A 20966-nucleotide genomic window follows, 5' to 3' on the forward strand; every position below is an offset into this window, starting at 1 on the left:
CATAAATAGCTTTTTCTCAGCCAGTCTCAGAAACAGAAAAAAAATAGATTTGAGTCATTTGATAAATGTTCTACCTGTTCACGTTTAGAAATAATGCTATGGATATTCAGATGACCTCCCACTATTCCTCTAGGCTTGGAACGAGTGTCCCAGAGCATTTTAGCCTGATTAACAGTTTGAAAAAGTTTCATGGTTTTCTAATAGCTGGGTTAAGGGAACTGAGTTTCCGTCTCGGAGGGTTTTGTTTGGGACATGTATCAAGAGTTGGCATTACATTTTCTGCAGATTGCTCATTCTCTTGAAAAGCCATGTTAGTGACAGAGGTTATGCTCACATACACAGATGTCCTTCTCTGAACCAGATAATATAGGCTACTTAAATATAGATTATTTCAATCATTCATGTTCCACCATTCATCAATGATTTCGGTCTGGATGGCTAATTAGGGGGACTTTTCTCAAACTTCTCCCAGAATTACATCCTCCATATCAGCCTTTTTTTCTGCAGGTGTCTTAACTCCAGACTCTGATGGGGAGCTTGGTACCCTGAGCCACTTGGGTGTTGGTTGATTCCGGTTTGTTTGAATGAAGGCCAGCATTGATGTTTGGCTGCCTTTGGTATTCCACAGAGAGTTGCACCACCTTCGGGGTCCATTATTAACCTCAGTTTTCTATTGGATTATGATTGTCACTAGTCTCAGCCACTTTTCCAGCTTCATTCTTCTTGGAATGAGACGTCATTGTTGTAGACTCTGGCTCACCAGGTACCAACTCCAATGTTTCATTCACTCTGTCTTTGTCCATGGGAGCTGAGGAATTATCCTCTTCAGCCTCAGTCTCACGTCGTCATATGTGATACGTCTGCCCTACTCATGGGGACAGGATTGTTGTCCTGCACAGTGTGGTAGGACTGTACTCTACCATCTCCTGACCCCCTCTAGCGTTAGATTGTGTCAGCCAGTCCTTTCTACGCGCAGGACCTTGTCCATCATAAAATATTTTGATCCAGTGAGGGCCCATCTCTATAGGCCAACCGCTGGCCAATCACATAGTTCAGATCACTGTCTGCACAGTTTCGTCGAGCCATAGACTGTAAAAAGAAACCTCAAACTCACAGAAAAGTTGAGATTTCTAAACTTTAAAACCATGACTAGAGAGACTCGAGGAATACAGCAAAGAGCTGCTGTTTTGATGAGTAAGTTTGTTATTCAGAACTGTCAACACATTTATAAGCCATAGAATGCACGTTCTCCCAACTTCCACTCACGTTACAACCAGCACTGCAGCTGCAATGGATGAGTATAGCAACGTGTTCTGATAAGCTTGTTAGTAGCAACTTGTCTTTTTAATATTAAGGAATATTTAACTTTCTCTGATCATAGGAGTAAGAACATGAATTGGTGCATGAGGCAGAAATAATGCAGTGCGACTTCAGTTTCGCCATCACCTGGAAGACTGTGTCCCCTTTTCTCAGTGGAGGGATGTTGAGTCGGATGAGAGGCAGCCTCACCGCTGCTCCCACCCTCCCTCCCCTCAGACTGACCATCAGATGCAGACCATTAGTCTAGTAATACTTTTATTATACTCACTCAGCTGTGCCTCACAAGTAATACAACAAATGATCTCTTACCAGTGTGATCATATACCTACATATTTTCAAATATTATTGGCAGGGAAATTCAAGCCTAGCCAGTAGAGTACCACAGAATGAGTCATAACTATAAGTCAAGGGGTCTGAATACTCTCCGAATGCACTGTGGGATTTCCTTTATTTAGTACTTTGTTGATGCACCTTTGGCAGCGATTACAGCCTTGAGTCTTCTTGGGTATGACGCTACAAGCTTGGCACACCTGTATTTGGGGAGTTTCTCCCATTCTTCTCCGCAGATCCTCTCAAGCTCTGTTAAGGTTGGATGGGGAGCGTCGCTGCACAGCTATTTTCAGGTCTCTCCAGAGGTATTCAATCGAGTTCAAGTCTGAGCTCTGGCTGGGCCACACAAGGACATTCTGAGACTTGTCCCGAAGCCTCTCCTGCGTTGTCCTGTTGGAAGGTGAAGATTCGCCCCTAGTCTGAGGTCCTGAGTGCTCTGGAGCAGGTTTTAATCAAGAATCTCTCTGTACTTTGCGCCATTCATCTTTCCGTCAATCCTTATTAGTCTCCCCATTCCTGAAAAACATCCCCACGGCATGCTGCCACCACCATGCTTCAGGCCAAAGAGTTCAATCTGGGTTTCATCAGACCAGAGGATCTTGTTTCTCATGGTCAGAGTCCTTTAGGTGCCTTTTGGCAAACTCCAAGCAGGCTGTCATGTGCCTTTTACTGAGGAGTGGCTTCCATCTGGCCACTATACCATAAAGGCGTGATTGGTGGCATGCTGCAGAGATCGTTGTCCTTCTGGAAGTTTCTCCCATCAGTACAGAGGAGCTCCATCAGAGCTTATATATACACACACAGGTGTGTGCCTTTCCAAAGCATGTCCAATCAATTGAATTTACCACAGGTGGACTCCAATCAAGTTTTAGAAACATCTTAAGGATGATCAATGGAAACAGGTAAAGGAAAGGGGGATGATGCATCAGAGCTCAATTCTGAGTCTCATAGCAAAGGGTCTGAATACTAAGGTGTGTTTGAATTTGTTCTAAAAACCTGTTCACTTTGTCATTATGGGATATTGTGTGTAAATTGATGAGGGGGATTTTGTTTTAATCACTTAAGGCTGTAACGTAGCAAAATGAATAAGTCAATACTGTACTTTTTGAATGCACTGTAGTCTCTATAATACCGTAATAAGCAGTTGTCGCTGACTAGTTGGATATTAATTTCCCAGAGAACAACTTCTGTACTTATAGCATTCATATAAATCCACATGTCAATAAAACTCATGAATGTAGCTGTTTGTTAAATTGTTTTGTCTCCTTGTAGCTGCCCTGGTTGTGCTGAAATAAAATTGTATAACACTTAATTGTGAGGCTAAATACAAGGGCTTGACATGCAGACAAATGAAAAGCAGGTTTTTGCTGGGGTCTTGGGACCGAGGGTTAAAATAGAGATCTCTAGCTAGTAGCAAATGTATCAAGTTGGGATTTAGAAGATGATCCTTAATGCTCAAATCAAAACCACTGGCAACCCACAGGATCTTTTCATGCATTTTATTGCCAAGTCTTATTCATCCCCTACTGTCTGTTGTGAATTCAAAAAGGTCACCCAAATGAAGAAAGAAACGAAAGAGCATGCATATGTGAACACACCATTTCAGGAGGCACTGACATGACAGACAATTCCATGCTAGTGTTCATATTAGCACCCATTGATACATTGAATACTCATCTCACTTTGCCTTTTCAAGTGGACAATCCAGACCCTTTGTTGGAGGACTGCCATTTTGGTATTAAAGTTGACAAAGGGGGAAATTTCCCTCAAATGTTTGAGATGATTAATATCAACTTCTAGGAAGTAATTTCTCACACAGCAAGGAATACATATTTATTTTGCTTTTATAAATCTGTTGTGCGTGTCTTTGTGCTCTTTCCCCAACACACCTGGACCCAAACAATACCCCTCACCCCAATGAAAGGCAAGCCTACCAGCTCTACAGTATAGACCTTAAGTTGTGAACGACATTGACTGACGCATGTCAATGACAAGATGTGATAAATAATAGAAATGGGTGACATTTAAGGCTGGAGACCCTCAATATACATTTAGTCTATATCCCTGAATCTTCAGTAAAGAACAATATATTCCATTTTATGTTGTAACCTTTACACTTTCAGTTTAAAGACACCACGAGAAGGAAAGGTGGGTTATGACAGTTAACCTCAGAATGAATGCACTTTATTGAAGTAAAATGCCTTTGCAGACAGAGTACAGCTGGAATATTATACAACAAACTGTTTTTTAAAATATCTGGGGGCAAATTACTTTTAGAGACCATTTTTTCTCCCCCTTTGTAATCAACCCTTATTGTTTTCCTGTTTTTGTTTTTAGATCATGTCCAGTTAATCATTGTAAAGAAGAGACACACAGGTGAACTTCTCCAGAAATGTTTCCCTTCAAGAAATATCAGCATCATAAAAAGGAGGGATGAGCACTTGTCCAAAATGGCACTCTATTCCATTTATAGCGCACTGCTTTTGACCAGCCTTATTGCTCTGGTCAAAAGTAGTGCACTATATAGGGAATACTGTGCCATTTCAGACGCACATTAAAAATGGTGGAGAATAATGCACTGAGGACGGCCAATAAGTATATGGGTTATACATCTGGGACCCATCGTAAAACACCCAATAATAATAATTCATAAATATATACATGACGGGGTCAAAATAAACTTTTTTTCATTTTTACCAAACTGAAGATAAATGCATTCAAGTCATAGCTACTCGTGCTGCTTGTCAATCTTCTTCACTTTGTTTTTGATATAGGACTCAGTAGCACTATCTACAATGTAAACACAACTGGGCTCAGAACAAACTTTTTCCAATCAAACCAGATACAGGACAGACAAAACCCTTTCCCTCTCTGACCCGGAGACTGATACAGTTGAGTTGGGATATAGGATGGGGTTGATTCACATTTTGCATAAACCGGGGACCTGCAGCAATGTATGTATCCACTTAGACAACAACACATTAACACTGAGTAAATCACACTTCTGGGTGGGGTATACTACATAACGTTGATAGGCTTACCTTGACTAAAATAGCTATCCCAACGTATTGGTTAATGCATAAGCAAGGAGACATTATGGCTGTGGGCAAGGAGACACATATTAAGCATCAACACTGGGGAGAAATCTGAAACAAAGCTTCTCTCTTCAACACACTCTGGTCAGAATCAGATGTTTTAACCCAACACGTTGAAGCAAGTAAATAGAATACCCTGTCAGAATCCTTTGAAGACTGAGAATTATGACCAGGGTTAAAGTGCTGACCATCTCAGAGGACCTGAGGAGGGGTTAGAGGTCAGTGGTTAGGGGTCAGGGGTAAAGGAAGAGATCCAGTGATTCCTCATCAGTACCAGCAACCTGGTTACGGTCAGACACTCCCCACAAATAAATGCACATATGGCAACACAGACACGCACACAAAGCCCTCATTGGCAAAGTAAAGCACACAGAAGTCAAGTCACTTTTTCTCCCATTGTCTATTCCACTACTCCTCAGTGACCGCCCTGGGTTTCTTATAGATTGGCATGTTGATACTATGGAAGGCGGGCACCCAGCGGTTGTCATGGAGACCGACGTTGCAGCCGGGCGTGTCTTTGTGGGAACCGTGGCAACACATCCAGTACCCGGGGCCGTAGGGCAGCGCCTGGCAGTAGGGCTTGTGGTGCCAGCGGCAGAGGGACACATCCCCGCGCCCATACCGTTTTTTACACTGCTTGCAGGGATCGTCTTTGTAGCGGGGGTCGCACACCCAGCGGGAGTCCGCGGGTTGAACGCCGTAGCTCTCAATGAGGAACTTGAAGTAGTGGCAGGTGCACTTAAGCGCTGCCAGGTTCTCTGTGGGCAGCAGGCAGAAGATCTTAACGATGATGTGGTGGGGCAGGAAGGCCATGTACTGCTGGGGTTCCAGGAGCAGCTGGATCTTAAAGCGCATCTCCAGGAACTCGTGAGACACCAGGCGGCGCAGGGGGAAAGGCACGGTCTCGCACTGGCTAAAAGCACTCCCCTCTCCCTCACTCACCGCCTTCTCCTCCTCCCTCTCCTCGTCCTCCTCTTTGGCCCAGTTCTCACTGTGCGATATGGTTTCAGGGAGGAGGGAGGTGATAGCAGGGTCGCAGGGCTGAGTCTTGGAGGTTTCCGCTAAGTCTCTGGTGAGTTTAGGGCTGGACTCAGTGTCCTGGGTGCAAGTACTGTCTGGGTGTGGGAGTGTGTGTTGTTCTAGCGCCGGCTGTGAGGGCAGAGGGTGTGAGAAGAACAGCATGCCTGGGAGGGGCTCCTCACTCTGTAGACTGCTGCTGGCCCGCTCTGACTGGAGCTGGAAGTACAGATCCTGCCCAGCCTCAATGACCCTGCTCCCCTCCTGCTGTCCCTGGGCCTCACACGTCTCCTCTGGCTCTCTGACAGCACGGACGGAGGCTCCACACCCAGAGGCTCCACACCCAGATTCCACACTGTGAGACGGAGAAGCTGGGTCAGAGGAACGGGAAGCCCAGTAGGAAGCTTCATGGCAGCTGCTGGGAACTAGTTTGTCCATGTGGATGGTGCTAACAGAGGGACGGCCCTCAGAGGGACTAGCGTGGAGGTGCTGCACCCCCGTGGTCTCCTCTAGTCCGTGCTGGGGCCCGGTGGGAGACGGAGGTGGCTGGGCTGAGATGGAGCAGGCGTCTGCTCCTGCCAGTAACACCCGGCCCACCCTCCTCCGCAGGCTGTTGTTGCGCGACAGCTCTCCTCCGGACCCGGATCCGGACCCTTCCCTTGGAACACTCCGGCGCTTCAGGCACTCTGACTCCAGCTTGGCCACCATGTCCGACACCTTTACACACTCTGCCTCCTCATCTGTCCCCTGGGGGCTCTGGTCTGGGGCTTTGGGCTGCTGGGGCTCTTGGGTCAGTGACAGCCCCCTGGATAAGGTAATGCTAGTGGAGCTCCGCAGAGAGACAGGCTTAGAGTCCCCTTGCTTGTCGCTGGCTCTCTGCTCCAAGGCGGCCACCAACTCCCCCACAGAGAGAGCCTTACCCGTCCCAGTCTCACTCCCCTCCTCGCCCTCTACCCTACATACCTGCTCCCCACCCACCCCTACAACCCCACACTCAGGCACTCTAGGGCTCTCGCCAAGGGTCACCTCTTCGGGGCAGTTCTTGGTGGGACTCAGTGGGCTCTGTCTCTCTAGGGCTCTGGGTGACTGTCGGTCTCTGTCCTGGTGGTGGCCCCGATGCCCTGACCTCCTCCTGCGCTTGGCCACAGAGCCACCCTCTTCCTCCCAACAGCTTTTCATCTTCACAGACACCGTCCTCACTGAGATGCTGCTCACCGAGTCTCCCTCACGCGCCTCCCTGACCGGCTCTCCTCCACCGCCACCATTCACGAGGCCGCCGCGGCACTGGGGCGAGGCGAAGATGGCGATTTTCTCCTTGGTGTTGCCGGGCTTGATGACGGCCCAGATGTCCAGCGGTCCCTCTCCGTCCTCCCCCTGGTAGGAGACGCTGAGGGAGGCCTCCTGGTTCTCAGATCCCCCTGAGCCTGTAGAGGAGGTGGGGAGGAGAAGCAGCAGGGACGAGGTGGTGGTGTAGGAGGTCTCGGAGGTTTTCCTCCGGGCCCAGGTTGTACTACTGTGGAATACATTTCCCCCAGACCCACTCAGCCTTGAGGTCTGCAGCCCACTACCACTGTTGCCATGGGTACTATTACTGTTGTCACTGCAGCACAGGGTGTTGGTGGATATGACACTAAGGGGGGAGCGGGCCGTGCCCGGGCCGAGCCCGCTGCTAGACGAGCCCACCAGGGCTGGACGGACCCCCCACTCTGTCCTCAGAGACAGGGCCCCCTGCTGGCTCATATGGTGAAGGCCCCTCTGGCTGTCCTGACTGGACTCCAGGTGGAACTCTTTCTTCTGCAGTTTGGGGTATGGCTTGAGGTGCATGGCTGCAGCCCTGGAAGAGAAGGAGTCAATGCGTTATTGTGGTGCATGTGTTATGACAGCCTAAACAGGGGCCTGTTCAGGAGGATGCAAGGTTGGAGAACATTCATAGAAGGCAGAATAGCAAATGAAGTCAGCTCTAGTTATTCTATTTCTATCCGACACGCCCTGAATATTTAGCCAATGCAGCAAATATATTATCAACAAACGCAGTTGGGAGTGGGACAACCAGAACTATAACCCTCTATCTATGCTCAGACTACTGGGCCTCAGGTCAGCTACAGAAGAAAACAAGAGGTGCATTCCAAATGGCACAATATGTAGGGTATAGGGTACTTATTGCAACACAGAGCAGGGGTTCCCAAACTTTTTGGACCCGGGAGGGGACTAATGACGCGCTGGTCAGCTGTTTGTTCACCCAATTGCTAATAACCCATCCGCAACCACCCTTTTTTCTTCTCTTGAACGATGCCGTTTTTCTTAAACATTTATTCATTGGGTATTTAGGCCTATTGAACAGTATGTAACGGTGTGAGCTCTCTAATCACGTTGAACCACTGTTCTCCATTCCCCATGCACGCCAAGTACCCTACAAACATTTCCACTGCATTAGGCCTACTGCCATTGCATTAAACTGATGAGACCACCATTCATTTGTGCTAATAGTGGTAACACATTTGGTATCGGAGAGAACATTTTGTAGTTTAAGCTAATTCCCACTAAAACAATTGTAATACAAGCGGTATTGTGTTGAAAATGTGATAATTGGTAGAGAACTGTGGATACCAATATCCCTGTGAGCCTCCCAGGCCCATGTTACAAATGGTTAAGAACATACATAGTATTGTATTATCCCGCAACTTATTCTACAGATTCCCTTGCCAGAATTTAAGTCATCTGTACGCAATATTCATCAACTCAAATGTCTCAGGGAACCCCTGAAATAGAAACTGAAGAACATGTTTCTGCACTTAGCATGGAGAGGCAGACGGCCAGAAGGGGAAGATTTGCCCTGCCTGCACCGGCCAACATACACCAAGTGTACAAAACATTAGAAACACCTTCCTAATATTGAGTTGCACCCCCTTTTGCCCTCAGAACAGCCTCAATTCGTTGGGGCATGGACTAGAAGGTATCGAAAGCGTTCCACAGTGATACTGGCCCACGTTGACTCCAGCGCTTCCCACAGTTGTGTCAAGTTGGCTGGATGTCCTTTGGGTGGTGGACCATTCATGATACACACGGGAAACTGTTGAGCGTGAAAAACCCAGCTGCGTTGCAGTTCTTGCCACTCAAACCGGTGCATCTGGCACCTACTACTATACCCTGTTCAAAGGCACTGAAAAATTTTGAATTGCCCATTCACCATCTGAATGGCACACAATGTTTTGTACACTCAGTGTATATTCCTCTGGCAAAACCTTCCTTGCGAAAATGCTAACAGTGGAAATGCGCTGAGCTTGCCTTAAACTACATAGCTTACTTTACACTGGAGTAGGGTTTAGTGTCGATTGTGCATTGGGTACTTTTGGTGCTTATCTATGATATCACTTTCATCCTATTGATCAGGCAGGCAGGGAGAGGCAGCACTCGATCCTTGCCTTGGATGGAGGGGCTCAAACCCAGGTGATCCCATTGGTTCACACTGCATAAACAGTCTGCTTCCCATATATATATATATATATATATATATATATATATATTTATTTATTTATTTATATCTATCACGTGCCGACTACGACCTTAGTGAAATGCTTAACCAACAGTGCAGTTAAGAAAAATACCTTCAAGTAAGAAATAAAACAAATAATTAAAGAGCAGCCGTAAAATAACAATAGCGAGGCTATATACAGGTGGTACCAGTACAGAGTCAATGTGTGGGGGCACCGGTTAGTCGAGGTAATATGTACATTTAGGTAGAGTTAAAGTGACTAGGCATAGATAATAACAGAGTAGCAGCTGCGTAAATGTGGGGGAGGGGGGGCAATGCAAATTGTCTGGGGTAGCCCTTTGACTAAATCTTCAGGAGTCTTATGACTTGGGGGTAGAAGATGTTTAGAAGCCTCTTGAACCTAGACTTGGTGGTCCGGTACCGCTTGCCGTGCGGTAGCAGAGAGAACAGTCTATGACTAGGTTGGCTGGAGTCTGACAATTATTTGGGCCTTCCTGACACTGCCTGGTATAGACGTCCTGAATGGCAGGAAGCTTGGCACAGTGATGTACTGGGCTGTAGGCAATACCCTTTGTAGTGTCTTGCGGTCGGAGGCCGAGCAGTTGCCATACCAGGCAGTGATGCAACCCGTCAGGATGCTCTCGATGGTGCAGCTGTAGAACCTTTTGAGGATTTGAGGACCCATGCCAAATCTTTTCAGTCTCCTGAGGGGGAATGGGTTTTGCCGTGCCCTCTTCACGACTGTCTTGGGGTGCTTGGACCATGTTAGTTTGTTGGCGATGTGGGCGCCAAGGAATGCAAAGGCACTCTCAACCTGCTCCACTACAGCTCCGTCAATGAGAATGGGGGCGTGCTCGGTCCTCTTTTTCATGTAGTCCACAATCATCTCCTTTGTTTTGATCATGTGGAGGGAGAGGTTGTTGTCTTCGCACCACACGGTCAGGTCTTTGACCTCCTCCTTATAGGCTGTCTCATCGTTGTCGGTGTTCAGGCCTACCACTGTTTTGTCATCGGCAAACTTAAATGATGGCGTTGGAGTCGTGCCTGGCTGTGCAGTTATGAGTGAACAGGGAGTACAGGAGGGGACTGAGCACGCACCCCTGAGGGGCCCCCGTGTTGAGGATCTGCGTGCATCATTTGTGGATCTGTTGGGGAGGTATGCAAATTGGAGTAGGTCTAGGGTTTTTGGGATAATGGTGTTGATGTGAGCCATGACAAGCCTTTCAAAGCACTTCATAGCTACAGATGTGAGTGCTACGTGTTGGTAATCATTTAGGCAGGTTACCTTTGTGTTCTTGGGCACAGGGACTATGGTGGTCTGCTTGAAACATGTTGGTATTACAGACTCGGTCAGGGACAGGTTGAAAATGTCAGTGAAGACACTTGCCAGTTGGTCAGCGCATGCTCGGAGTGCACGTCCTGGTAATCCGTCTGACCCTGCGGCCTTGTGAATATTGACCTGTTTAAAAGGTCTTACAACGGCTGCGGAGAGCTTGATCACAGTCGTCTGGAACAGCTGATGCTCTCATGCATGTTTCAGTGTTACTTGCCTCGAAGCGAGCATAGAAGTAATTTAGCTCGTCTGGTAGGCTCCTGTCACTGGGCGAGCTCTCGGCTGTGCTTTCCTTTGTAGTCTAATAGTTTGCAAGCCCTGCTACATTTGACAAGCGTTGGAGCCAGTGTTGTACGATTTGACCTTAGTCCTGTACTGACGCTTTGCCTATTTGATGGTTCAGAGGGCATAGCGGGATTTCTTATAAGCTTCCAGGTTAGAGTCCCGCTCCTTGAAAGCGGCAGCTCTACCCTTTAGCTCAGTGTGGATGTTGCCTGTAATCCATTGCATGTACGTACAGTCACTGTGGGGACGACGTCATCAATGCACTTACTGATGAAGCCAGCGACTGATGTGGCGTACTCCTCAATGCCATCGGAAGAATCTCAGAACCTATTCCAGTCTGTGCTAGCAAAAAACTGTCCTGTACCTTTGCATCTGTTCCATCTGACCACTTTTTTATTGACAGTCCCTGGTGCTTCCTGCTTTAATTTTGGCATGTAAGCAGGAATCAAGAGGATATAATTATGGTCAGATTTGCCAAATGGAGGGTGAGGGAGAGCTTTGTACACATCTGTGTGTGGAGTAAAGGTGGTCTTGAGTTTTTTCCCCTCTGGTTGCACATTTAACATTGATAGAAATTAGGTCAAACTGATTTAAGTTTCCCTGCATTAAAATCCACGGCAACTAGGAGAGCTGCCTCTGGATGAGCGTTTTCCTTTTTGCTTATGGCGGAATACATCTCATTGAGTGCGGGCTTAGTGCCAGCATCGGTCTCTGGTGGTATGTAGATGGCTACAAAAAAATACAGATGAACTCCCTAGGTAGATAGTGTGGTTTACTGCTTATCATGAGATCCTCTACCTCAGGCGAGCAAAACCTCACAACTTCCTTAGACATCGTGCACTACCAGATCCCTAGACCTTGGTCAAAAGTACTGCATTAAAAAGGGAATAGGGTGCAATTTGGGACATGTGGTGTCTTGGGGATGGAAAGCTGTGTCACACTGAATCTGATTATGGCAAAAACAAGGGTTGCTGTTCCCCCAGCCCAGCCACCCTCCCTCCATTGTTCCCCCAGCACAGCCTCCCTCCCGCTGCTATTCCTCCAGTCCCCCTCCCTCTGCTCTGACATAATGGGAACAGAGCCTAAGTTCAGACACAGCTGGGCCCTTACACAAGTCCTGTCAGCTGATGCAGCCCCTGACACACACACACACACACACACACTCTCCATCAACGACACAGAGGACTTCAAGTAGCCGCAGTGGGACAGGACAGACGGCAGTACATATAAGGCATTATTCACTGCTGCCCTGGAGCTCTGATAAATGTGGGAGTGTAGGGTGGAGGTGGGGGGCACCTGAGGTGACCAAATCAGGGAGGCATGCAGGGGAGGGGGGCGACAAGGGCACAGCAAAGGCACTGGCTGCATCTCAAATAGCTTTTCTATATAATACACACAACCAGTCAAAAGTTTGGGCACACCTACTTATTCAAGGGTTTTTCTTTATTTTACTATTTTCTACATTGTAGAATAATACTGAAGACATAACTATGAAATAACACATGAAATCACGTAGAAACCAAAAAGTGTTAAAAATAAAAAATCTAAATATACTTTATATTTGAGATTCTTCAAAGTAGCCACCCTTTGACAGCTTGGCATTCTCTCAACCAGTTTCACCTGGAATGCTTTTCCAACAGTCTTGGAGTCCCCACATAGGCTGAGCACTTTTGGCTGTTTTTCCTTCACTCTGCGGGTACCACTCATCCCAAACCATCTCAATTGGGCTGAGGTCGGGTGAAAAACAAATGATAATCCCACTAAGTGCAAACCAGGTGGGATGGCGTATCGCTGCAGAATGCTGTGGTAGCCATGCTAGTTAAGTGTGCCTTGAATTCTAAATAAATCACAGACAGTGTCACCAGCAAAGCACCCCCATACCATCACACCTCCACACTTCACAATGGGAACCACACATGTGAAGATCATCCATTGACCTACTCTGCGTCTCAAAGACAACACGGCGGTTGGAACCAAAAATCTCAAATTTAGACTCAGACCAAAAGGACAGATTTCCACCGGTCTAATGTCCATTGCTCGTGTTTCTTAGCCCAAGAAAGTCTCTTATTGGTATCCTTTAGTTGTGGTTTCTTTGCAGCAATTTGACCATGAAGGCCTGATTCACACAGTTTCCTCTGAACAGTTGATGTTGAGATGCGTCTTCTGAGGCTGGTAACTAATGAACTTGTACTCTGCAGCAGAAGAGACTGAATCAGACCTTCATGGTTGAAATGCTGTAAAGAAACCACTACTAAAAAAAGGCACACCTGTCTATATAAAAGGTCCCACAGTTAACAGTGCATGTCAGAGCAAAAACCATGCCATGAGGTCGATGGAATTGTCCGTAGAGCTTCGAGACAGGATTGTGTCGAGGCACAGATCTGGAGAAGTATACCAAAAATGTTCTGCAGCATTGAAGATCCCCAAGAACACAATGGCATCCATCATTCTTAAAATGGAGGAAGTTTGGAACCACCAAGACTCTTCCTAGAGCTGGCCGCCGGACAAACCGAGCAATCGGGGGAGAAGGGCCTTGGTCAGGGAGGTGACCAAGAACCCGATGGTCATGCTGACAGAGTTCCAGAGTTCATCTGTGGAGATGGGAGAACCTACCAGAAGGACAACTCTCTCTGCAGAACTCTACCAATCAGGCCTTTATGGTAGAGCGGCCAGACGGAAGCCACTCCTCAGTAAAAAAAGCACGACAGCCAGCTTGAAGTTTGCCAAAAAGGCACCTAAAGACTCGCAGACCATGATAAACATTCTCTGGTCTGATGAAACCAAGATTGAAATCTTTGGCCTGAATGCCAAGCATCACGTCTGGAGGAAACCTGGCACCATCCCTACGGTGAAGCATGCTGATGGCATCATGCTGTGGGGATGTTTTTCAGCGGCAGGGACTGGGAGACTAGTCAGGAACGAGGGAAAGATGAATGGAGCAAAGTACAGAGAGATCCTTGATGAATACCTGCTCCAGAGCGCTCAGGACCTCAGATTGGGGCAAAGGTTCACCTTCCAACAAGACAACGACCCTAAGCATACAGCCAAGACAATGCAGGAGTGGCATCGGGACAAGTCTCGGAATGTCCTCGAGTGGCCCAGCCAGAGCCCGGACTTGAACCCAATCGAACATCTCTGGAGAGACCTGAAAATAACTGTGCAACAACACTCCCCATCCAACCTAACAGAGCTTGAGAGGATCTGCAGAGAAGAATGAGAGAAACTCCCCAAATACAGATGTGCCAAGCTTGTAGCGTCATACCCAAGAAGACAAAAGGCTGTAAACTGAGTAAAGGGTCTGAACACTTATGTAAAAAAAATTTTTTTATTATTTTTTATTTTTTATATATATATATATTTTTTTTAACTGTTTTTGCTTTGTCATTATGGGGTATTTTGTGTAGATTATGAGGGAAAAAAAGTCTATAACCTAACATAATGTGGAAAAAGTCAAGGGGTCTGAATATTTCCCGAAGGAACTGTATATAAAGTGCACTACTTTTGGCCAGGACCCATAGGGTATATAATAGGGTGCCATTTGGGACACACACACACTGCTCTCTAGGGGTGGGGTGGCTTCATCTAGTAATTGGCTAGCTGGAGAGCATGTAAAGCGGTGTGCCAAGGGAGGGAGAATAACAGCGAGCTGTGTGTCCTTGAAAGGCCTGCAGTAGCCCCAGTGACTCTCCTCTCCACCACCAGACCGTGTTTTCACTGCTCTAGTGTGTGTGCACGTGTTGACTGAAAAGGGGAAAGTGTGGCACCAACATCAACAACTGAGTAGGCTCACATTATACAGCCGTGGCAACAACTACACCTGTAATAACAATTATAATTCATTATACTTTTATACCACTTTTTTTTTTTACAATCTCAATGAACAAAGACATGGAATTTTGAAAAACAAATCATTCATGGACAATAATGGCAGGCATGGTTCTTGGACTCTAACTGATTCATATCAGTTAGCCATTAGCTGACGTTACCAAAAGGTCATTGAAGCTCAGACAACAACATGCTACACTAATGTCACTAGCATCAGCCATTTTGTTCAGAGATCCACACTCCAGGGTTGTATTATAATCAGTGAGGTGAAACATAAATGTTGCAAAAAGAAAAGTAAATGAATATAGATGCTGTAACTACTCTATTCCACATTTTTGTTCTATAAAATACATTTATATGTGAATGTTCTGCAATATTGTGGTTGCACCCTCCTAAACAGCCCCTTGGTGTGGCATGCCAAGTTTGACTGTTACTCATTATTACACAACCTGGCCAACAGAGACTATTTCCCCTTCCCAGCAGTGCTCAAGACCCCACACTGAGACTGCGTCTCAAATGCCACCCTATAGCCTATATAGGGCTCTGGTCAAAAGAAGTGCACTATATAGGGAATAGAGTGACATTTGGGATGAGCCCATTACACAAACACCACCCTCCTGCAAGTCATACTTTCCTCAATACCTGGTGCCAGCGCCAAAACACACATCAGTGCTAATGGCAATTTCAGGGAAAAGTACAATTTAGCGTTATGTAAAAAAACTAAAAACTGTCTGAAGTGAAAGGCACAACAGAGCTGGCCCTATGTGGACTGGAGGGGCAGTCATGGGCTCTGATGAGGTGAGCTCACGCCTGGACTCCGCTAGAGAGAGCAGCTTCAATGTAACAACCTCATTCTTTTCTCCTCTATTCCCCTCCCTCCTTCAAGAGTCCATAACTTCTTCTCCATAGGAGGTTGCCAGGGAACTGATCCAACTTCAAAAGTCAAGGAATGAAGTCACACGAGGGCTGTGTTCTAAATGGCACCCTATTCCTTATGTAGTGCCAAAGCACTCTATAGGGATAGGGTGTCATTTGGGAAACACACGAGCAAGCAGTCTGAGGCTGCGCCTGCATGCTGCAATTATGTGCAACATCACATGTTCTTCCTGAGGCGAGGCAGGGGGCTACTGGAGCGCACACCTGGGTTCAAATGCTATTTGAAATCGATGAAATACTTGTTTGCCGGCCGGCCCGGAGTACAAAAAGTTTTGTGACTATTCTATTTGTCCATTAACCCAGGCAAACGCAATCAAGCACAGATTATGAATTATGAAATTATTTGAAAAAAGTATTTAAAAACGCAGCATCTGGGGCTGAGTCAGCCTGAAGCACAGCACGGGCCTCCACACGTGTCTGTAGTTTGGCATAAACAAATGGGCCTTCATTTACAGACACGAGGTAAGCAGGGGGGATAATAAACTCATAAATGTGTTTTGCAACATCGTTATGGGAAAGTCATACTAAATAATCCCAGTACTTAAACCATCATTCACCTGGCTGGCAGGCACTGTCCCACAGAGTAGTACAACAGGTGTTATTCAGTCAAGTAAAACAGTCACAACTTTGGTTGCAAATAGAAACTTTATGAGTAGAGCTGACAATCCCATATTCTACATAGGCCTATTGATTATACATTATGTATTTCTATCCGAAACACTAACCTTGCACCCTCCTGAACAGGAATTTTAGCTCAATATGGGTGGCTCTAATAATAATGCCATGCTGAACAGGTAAGCCTAGTTCAATGCTAATGTTAGTAGTAGTGACTAGGTAAACCAACCCAAACAAAGCATGGATTCTAGTCTTGTCCATAAGCTGCTTTTAACATAGGAACCAAGTAAGTCATTTTATAATTTGAGTGCGCTGTCCCTTTAACTCACCTCTGAGGTATGCAAGTAGGTAGGTAGAGTGGTGATTTGTGAGTGAGGGGGGGACTCGGCGAGATAGGAGAAGCTTACTTCCAGTGTGTGTTTGTATCTTGTCTCTTACCTCCAGGCTGACAGCAGCAGGTTGGGTGGTGGTTTCCTATGTTCGCTGTGAGAGGAGGCGGTAGCTTTGCAGTAACTCGTAGATTCACATCGCTCAGGCATTCAGCTCCTCCCTCCAGTCCAGTGTGGTGACGGACGTGTGTCTCCCACAACCCCCTGCAGGCCACGATCTGATGACCGCACAACTCAGGGTCCCATCCACCACACTGCAGGGAAACAGACACGATGTACAGTTAATTACACAGCTCAGTTCCAGACCACCTCGCACATAGAAGAAAGCACTTAAATGGAACATGGCTGTGTGTGTGTGCGCGCGTGCGTGCGGTGCAGGGTTCTCCCCAGGATTTAACACTTCTAACTGCCATTTCCTGCAAAAGATTGCCTTATATGATAACAAAAAGTAAAACATTTGAAATAGAAAACCATTTAGAGTGGCGCAGCCAGTCCACAAGGTGGTTCAGCACCCCTCTTACATTCTTTGAGGAGAACCCTGTGGGGGGGGGGGGGGGGGGATCTTATGCCGATATAATGACAATTCAATTAGCCAACCATTATAATGGGTTAATCACCCTGGCCTCCCAGGAACAATGATCTGCAGAACTGCATAAGTCAAAAAGCCCAGGGCCGAATCAAAATCCAACACTTCTTGAAATGCTGCCTGGCTGAGATTGACAGGTGGCAACAAGTTAATATACAAGAAACATATGGACAAATATTCACAAAAACATTTCTTTCCACAAAGTTGTTCCTCTGAATGTATGGCTTACGTAAAGCAAGCCAGACCTGGCACGGTCTAACAAAAACAGACAAAAGGCAAAAACAACCATATGCCTTTACAAGGTTTACAATGTTGTGTTTGTGGTTTAACCACCTTAGTTTCCATTATCTTATGCCTCATTTCCAACACTATCCAATAAATCTAAAAATACACCACTGCTCTGCAACAAGTCAACCACAGATAGCCTAAACAAACATGTGCCATTACATCAAATCATTTTCCACCTTCAACTTATAAGTCAGATATGAAACCAAAACTTGCTTGCAACTATTCAGACTGATAAACTGTACATAGCTTCATTTCAAACTGAGCCAACACTGAAGTGGAAACACGCTCCCTTCAATGCTGCATCCCAAACGGCACCCTATCTACTCCCCATTAGTGCACTACTTTTGACCAGGGTCCATATGGCCCTGCTCTAAAAGTAGTGCACTATATAGGGAACAGCGTACCATTTGGAGAACCTTGAATCCTTCCCCCATTCTCATTCGCTGGCTGAGGAAAAACAAGCCCCGAGTTTGTTTTGAAAGAGATATGTCAGCCATGAAGACCAGATAAGACTGAACAAAAGCTGCTTTGAGAACAGTGGAACAGTGGCCAGCCAGGGGACTGAGGGGAAGGGAAGCCTGCTCTGCTTATCATACACTTGGCTAGCTAAAACACAAGTCAGTCAATCACTGAGGGACAGGCTAGCATCTCATGGTACACAATGATGATTAGACTACCCGACTCATTCCTTCATATCAGCATTATTTATTAGCCCAGCACCAGAATTCTCAAGTTGAGGATGTGCACAATCATATGAACCTTCTTTTCTTCATAGACTGTCCCTGCCAGCGTGGCTGGACAGGGCGGTTCAAATCCTAAATGTTTGGTTACACTCAGGTGCATCCTGTTCCCATTGATCATCCACCTGCGGTAAATTTAATTTGATTGGACATGATTTGGAAAGGCACACACCTGTCGAAAAGAGGTCCCACAGTTGACAGTGCATGTCAGAGCAAAAACCAAGCCATGAGGTCAAAGGAATTGTCCTTAGAGCTCAGATACAGGATGGTGTCGAGGCACAGATCTGGGGAAGGGTACGAAAACATTTCTGCAGCATTGAGGGTCCCCAAGAACACAGTGGCCTCCATCATACTTAAAGGGAAAAGTTAGGAACCACCAAGACTCTTCCTAGAGCTGGTCGCACAGCCAAACTGACCAATTGGGGGAGAAGGGACTTGGTCAGGGAGGTGACCAAGAACCCGATGGTCATTCTGACAGAGCTCCAGAGTTCCTCTGTGGAGATGGGAGAACCTTCCAGAAGGACAACCATCTCTGCAGCACTCCCCCAATCAGGCCTTTATGGTAGAGTTGCTAGACAGAAGCCACTACTCAGTAAAAGGCACATGACAGCCCACTTGGAGTTTGCCAAAAGGCACCTAAAGGACTCTCAGACCATGAGAAACAATATTCTCTGGTCTGATAAAACCAAGATTGAACTCTTTGGTCTGAATGCCAAGCGTCACGTATACGGAGGAGACCTGGCACCATCCCTAAGATGAAGCTTGATGGTGGCAGCATCATGCTGTGGATACATTTTCAGTGGCAGGGAGTGGGAGACTAGTCAGGATCGCGGGAAAGACTAATGGAGCAAAGTACAGAGAGATCATTGATGAAAACCAGGACCTCGGAAGGTGAACCTTCGCCCCAGTCTAACAGGACAACCAACGACCCTTAGCACACAGCCAAGACAACACAGGAGTGGCTTCGGGACAAGTCTCAATGTCCTTGAGCGGCCCAGACAGAGCCCAGACTTGAACCCAATCGAACATCTCTGGAGAGAACTGAAAATAGCTATGCAGCAATGCTCGCCATCCAACCTAACAGAGCTTGAGAGGATTGGGAGAAACTACCCAAATACAGGCCTGCCAAGCTTGTAGCGCCATACCCAAGAAGAGTCGAGGCAGTAAACCCTGCCAAAAGTTGCTTCAACAAAGTACTGAGCAAAGGGTCTGAAAACTTGTAATTCTTTTGGGGTACATTAGTAAAACATGTTTTTTTGCTTTGTCATTATGGGGGAGTAAGTGTAGATCTTTGAAGGGGAAAAACGGTTTCATCCATTTTAGAATAAGGCTGTAACATAACGTGGAAAAAGTCAAGGGGTCTGAATAATTTCAAATGCACTGTACATATGCATGCACGTACAATTGAAGTCGGAAGTCAACATACCTTAGCCAAATACATTTGAACTCAGTTTCACAAATCATGACATTTAATCCTAGTAAAAAGTCCCTATCTTAGGTCAGTTGGGATCACTACTTTATTTAAAAAATGTGAAATTTCAGAATAATAGTAGAGCGAATGATTAATTTCAGCTTTTATTTCTTTCATCACATTCCCAGTGGGTCAGAAGTTTACATACTCACTTAGAATTTGGTAGCATTGCCTTTAAATTGTTTAACTTGGGTCAAACGTTTCAGGTAGCCTTCCACAAGCTTCCCACAATAAGTTGGGTGAATTGTGGCCCATTCCTCCTGACAGAGCTGGTGTAACTGAGTCAGGTTTGTATGCCTCCATGCTCGCACACGCTTTTTCAGTTCTGACCACAAATGTTCTATAGGATTGAGGTCAGGGCTTTGCGATGGCCACTCCAATACCTTGACTTTGTGGTCTTTAAGCCATTTTTCCACAACTTTGGAAGTATGCTTGGGGTCATTGTCCATTTGCGACCAAGTTTTAACTTCCTGACTGATGTCTTGAGATGTTGCTTCAATATGTCCACATTTTCTTTCCTCATGATGCCATCTATTTTGTGAAGTGCACTAGTCCCTCCTGCAGCAAAGCACCCCCACAACATGATGCTGCCACCCCCGTGCTTCACGGTTGGGATGGTGTTCTTCGGCTAGCAAGCCTCCCCCTTTTCCTCCAAACATAACGATGGTCATTATGGCCAAACAGTTCTATTTTTGTTTCATCAGACCAGAGGACATTTCTCCAAAAAGTACAATCTTTGTCCCCATGTGCAGTTGCAAACCGTAGTCTGGCCTTTTTTTTTTTTTTTTTTTTAATGGTGGTTTTGGAGCAGTGGCTTCTTCCTTGCGGAGCAGCCTTTCAGGTTATGCAATATAGGACTCGTTTCACTGTGGATATAGATTCTTTGGTACTTGTTTCCTTCAGTATTTTCACAAGGTCGTTCGCTGTTGTTCTGGGATTGATTTGCACTTTTCGCACCAAAGTACATTCATCTCTAGGAGACAGAATGTGTCTCCTTCCTGAGAGGTATGACGGCTGCGTGGTCCCATGGTGTTTATACTTGCGTACTGTTGTTCGTACAGATGAACGTGGTACCTTCAGGCGTTTGGAAATTGCTCCCAAGGATGAACCAGACTTGGAGGCCTACAATGTTTTTTCTGAGGTCTTGGCTGATTTCTTTTGATTTTCCCATTTTCTCAAGCAAAGAGGCACTGAGTGAAGGTTGCCCTTGAAATACATCCACAGGTGCACCTCCAATTTACTC

General features: G+C 46.2%; 1 protein-coding gene across 3 annotated transcripts in view; it reads right to left on the reverse strand.

Annotated features, from left to right (window-relative positions):
* Positions 1 to 3135: 3135 nt before the first annotated feature.
* The window catches only part of fbxo34 (F-box protein 34), a 48512-nt gene continuing 30681 nt past the window's right edge, over positions 3136 to 20966 (reverse strand). For all 3 annotated transcript variants that reach the window (XM_029729698.1, XM_029729700.1, XM_029729699.1), the window contains exons 2-3: positions 16688 to 16892; positions 3136 to 7596 (exon numbers count right to left, since the gene is read on the reverse strand). In XM_029729698.1, coding sequence (XP_029585558.1) covers positions 5154 to 7596; positions 16688 to 16788 — 2544 coding nt within the window. In that variant the 5' untranslated portion in view covers positions 16789 to 16892 and the 3' untranslated portion in view covers positions 3136 to 5153. The remainder of the gene's footprint in view (positions 7597 to 16687; positions 16893 to 20966) is intronic.

This window comes from Salmo trutta, chromosome 33, assembly GCF_901001165.1.
Source record: "Salmo trutta chromosome 33, fSalTru1.1, whole genome shotgun sequence".
In the NCBI taxonomy this organism is placed as follows: domain Eukaryota; kingdom Metazoa; phylum Chordata; class Actinopteri; order Salmoniformes; family Salmonidae; genus Salmo; species Salmo trutta.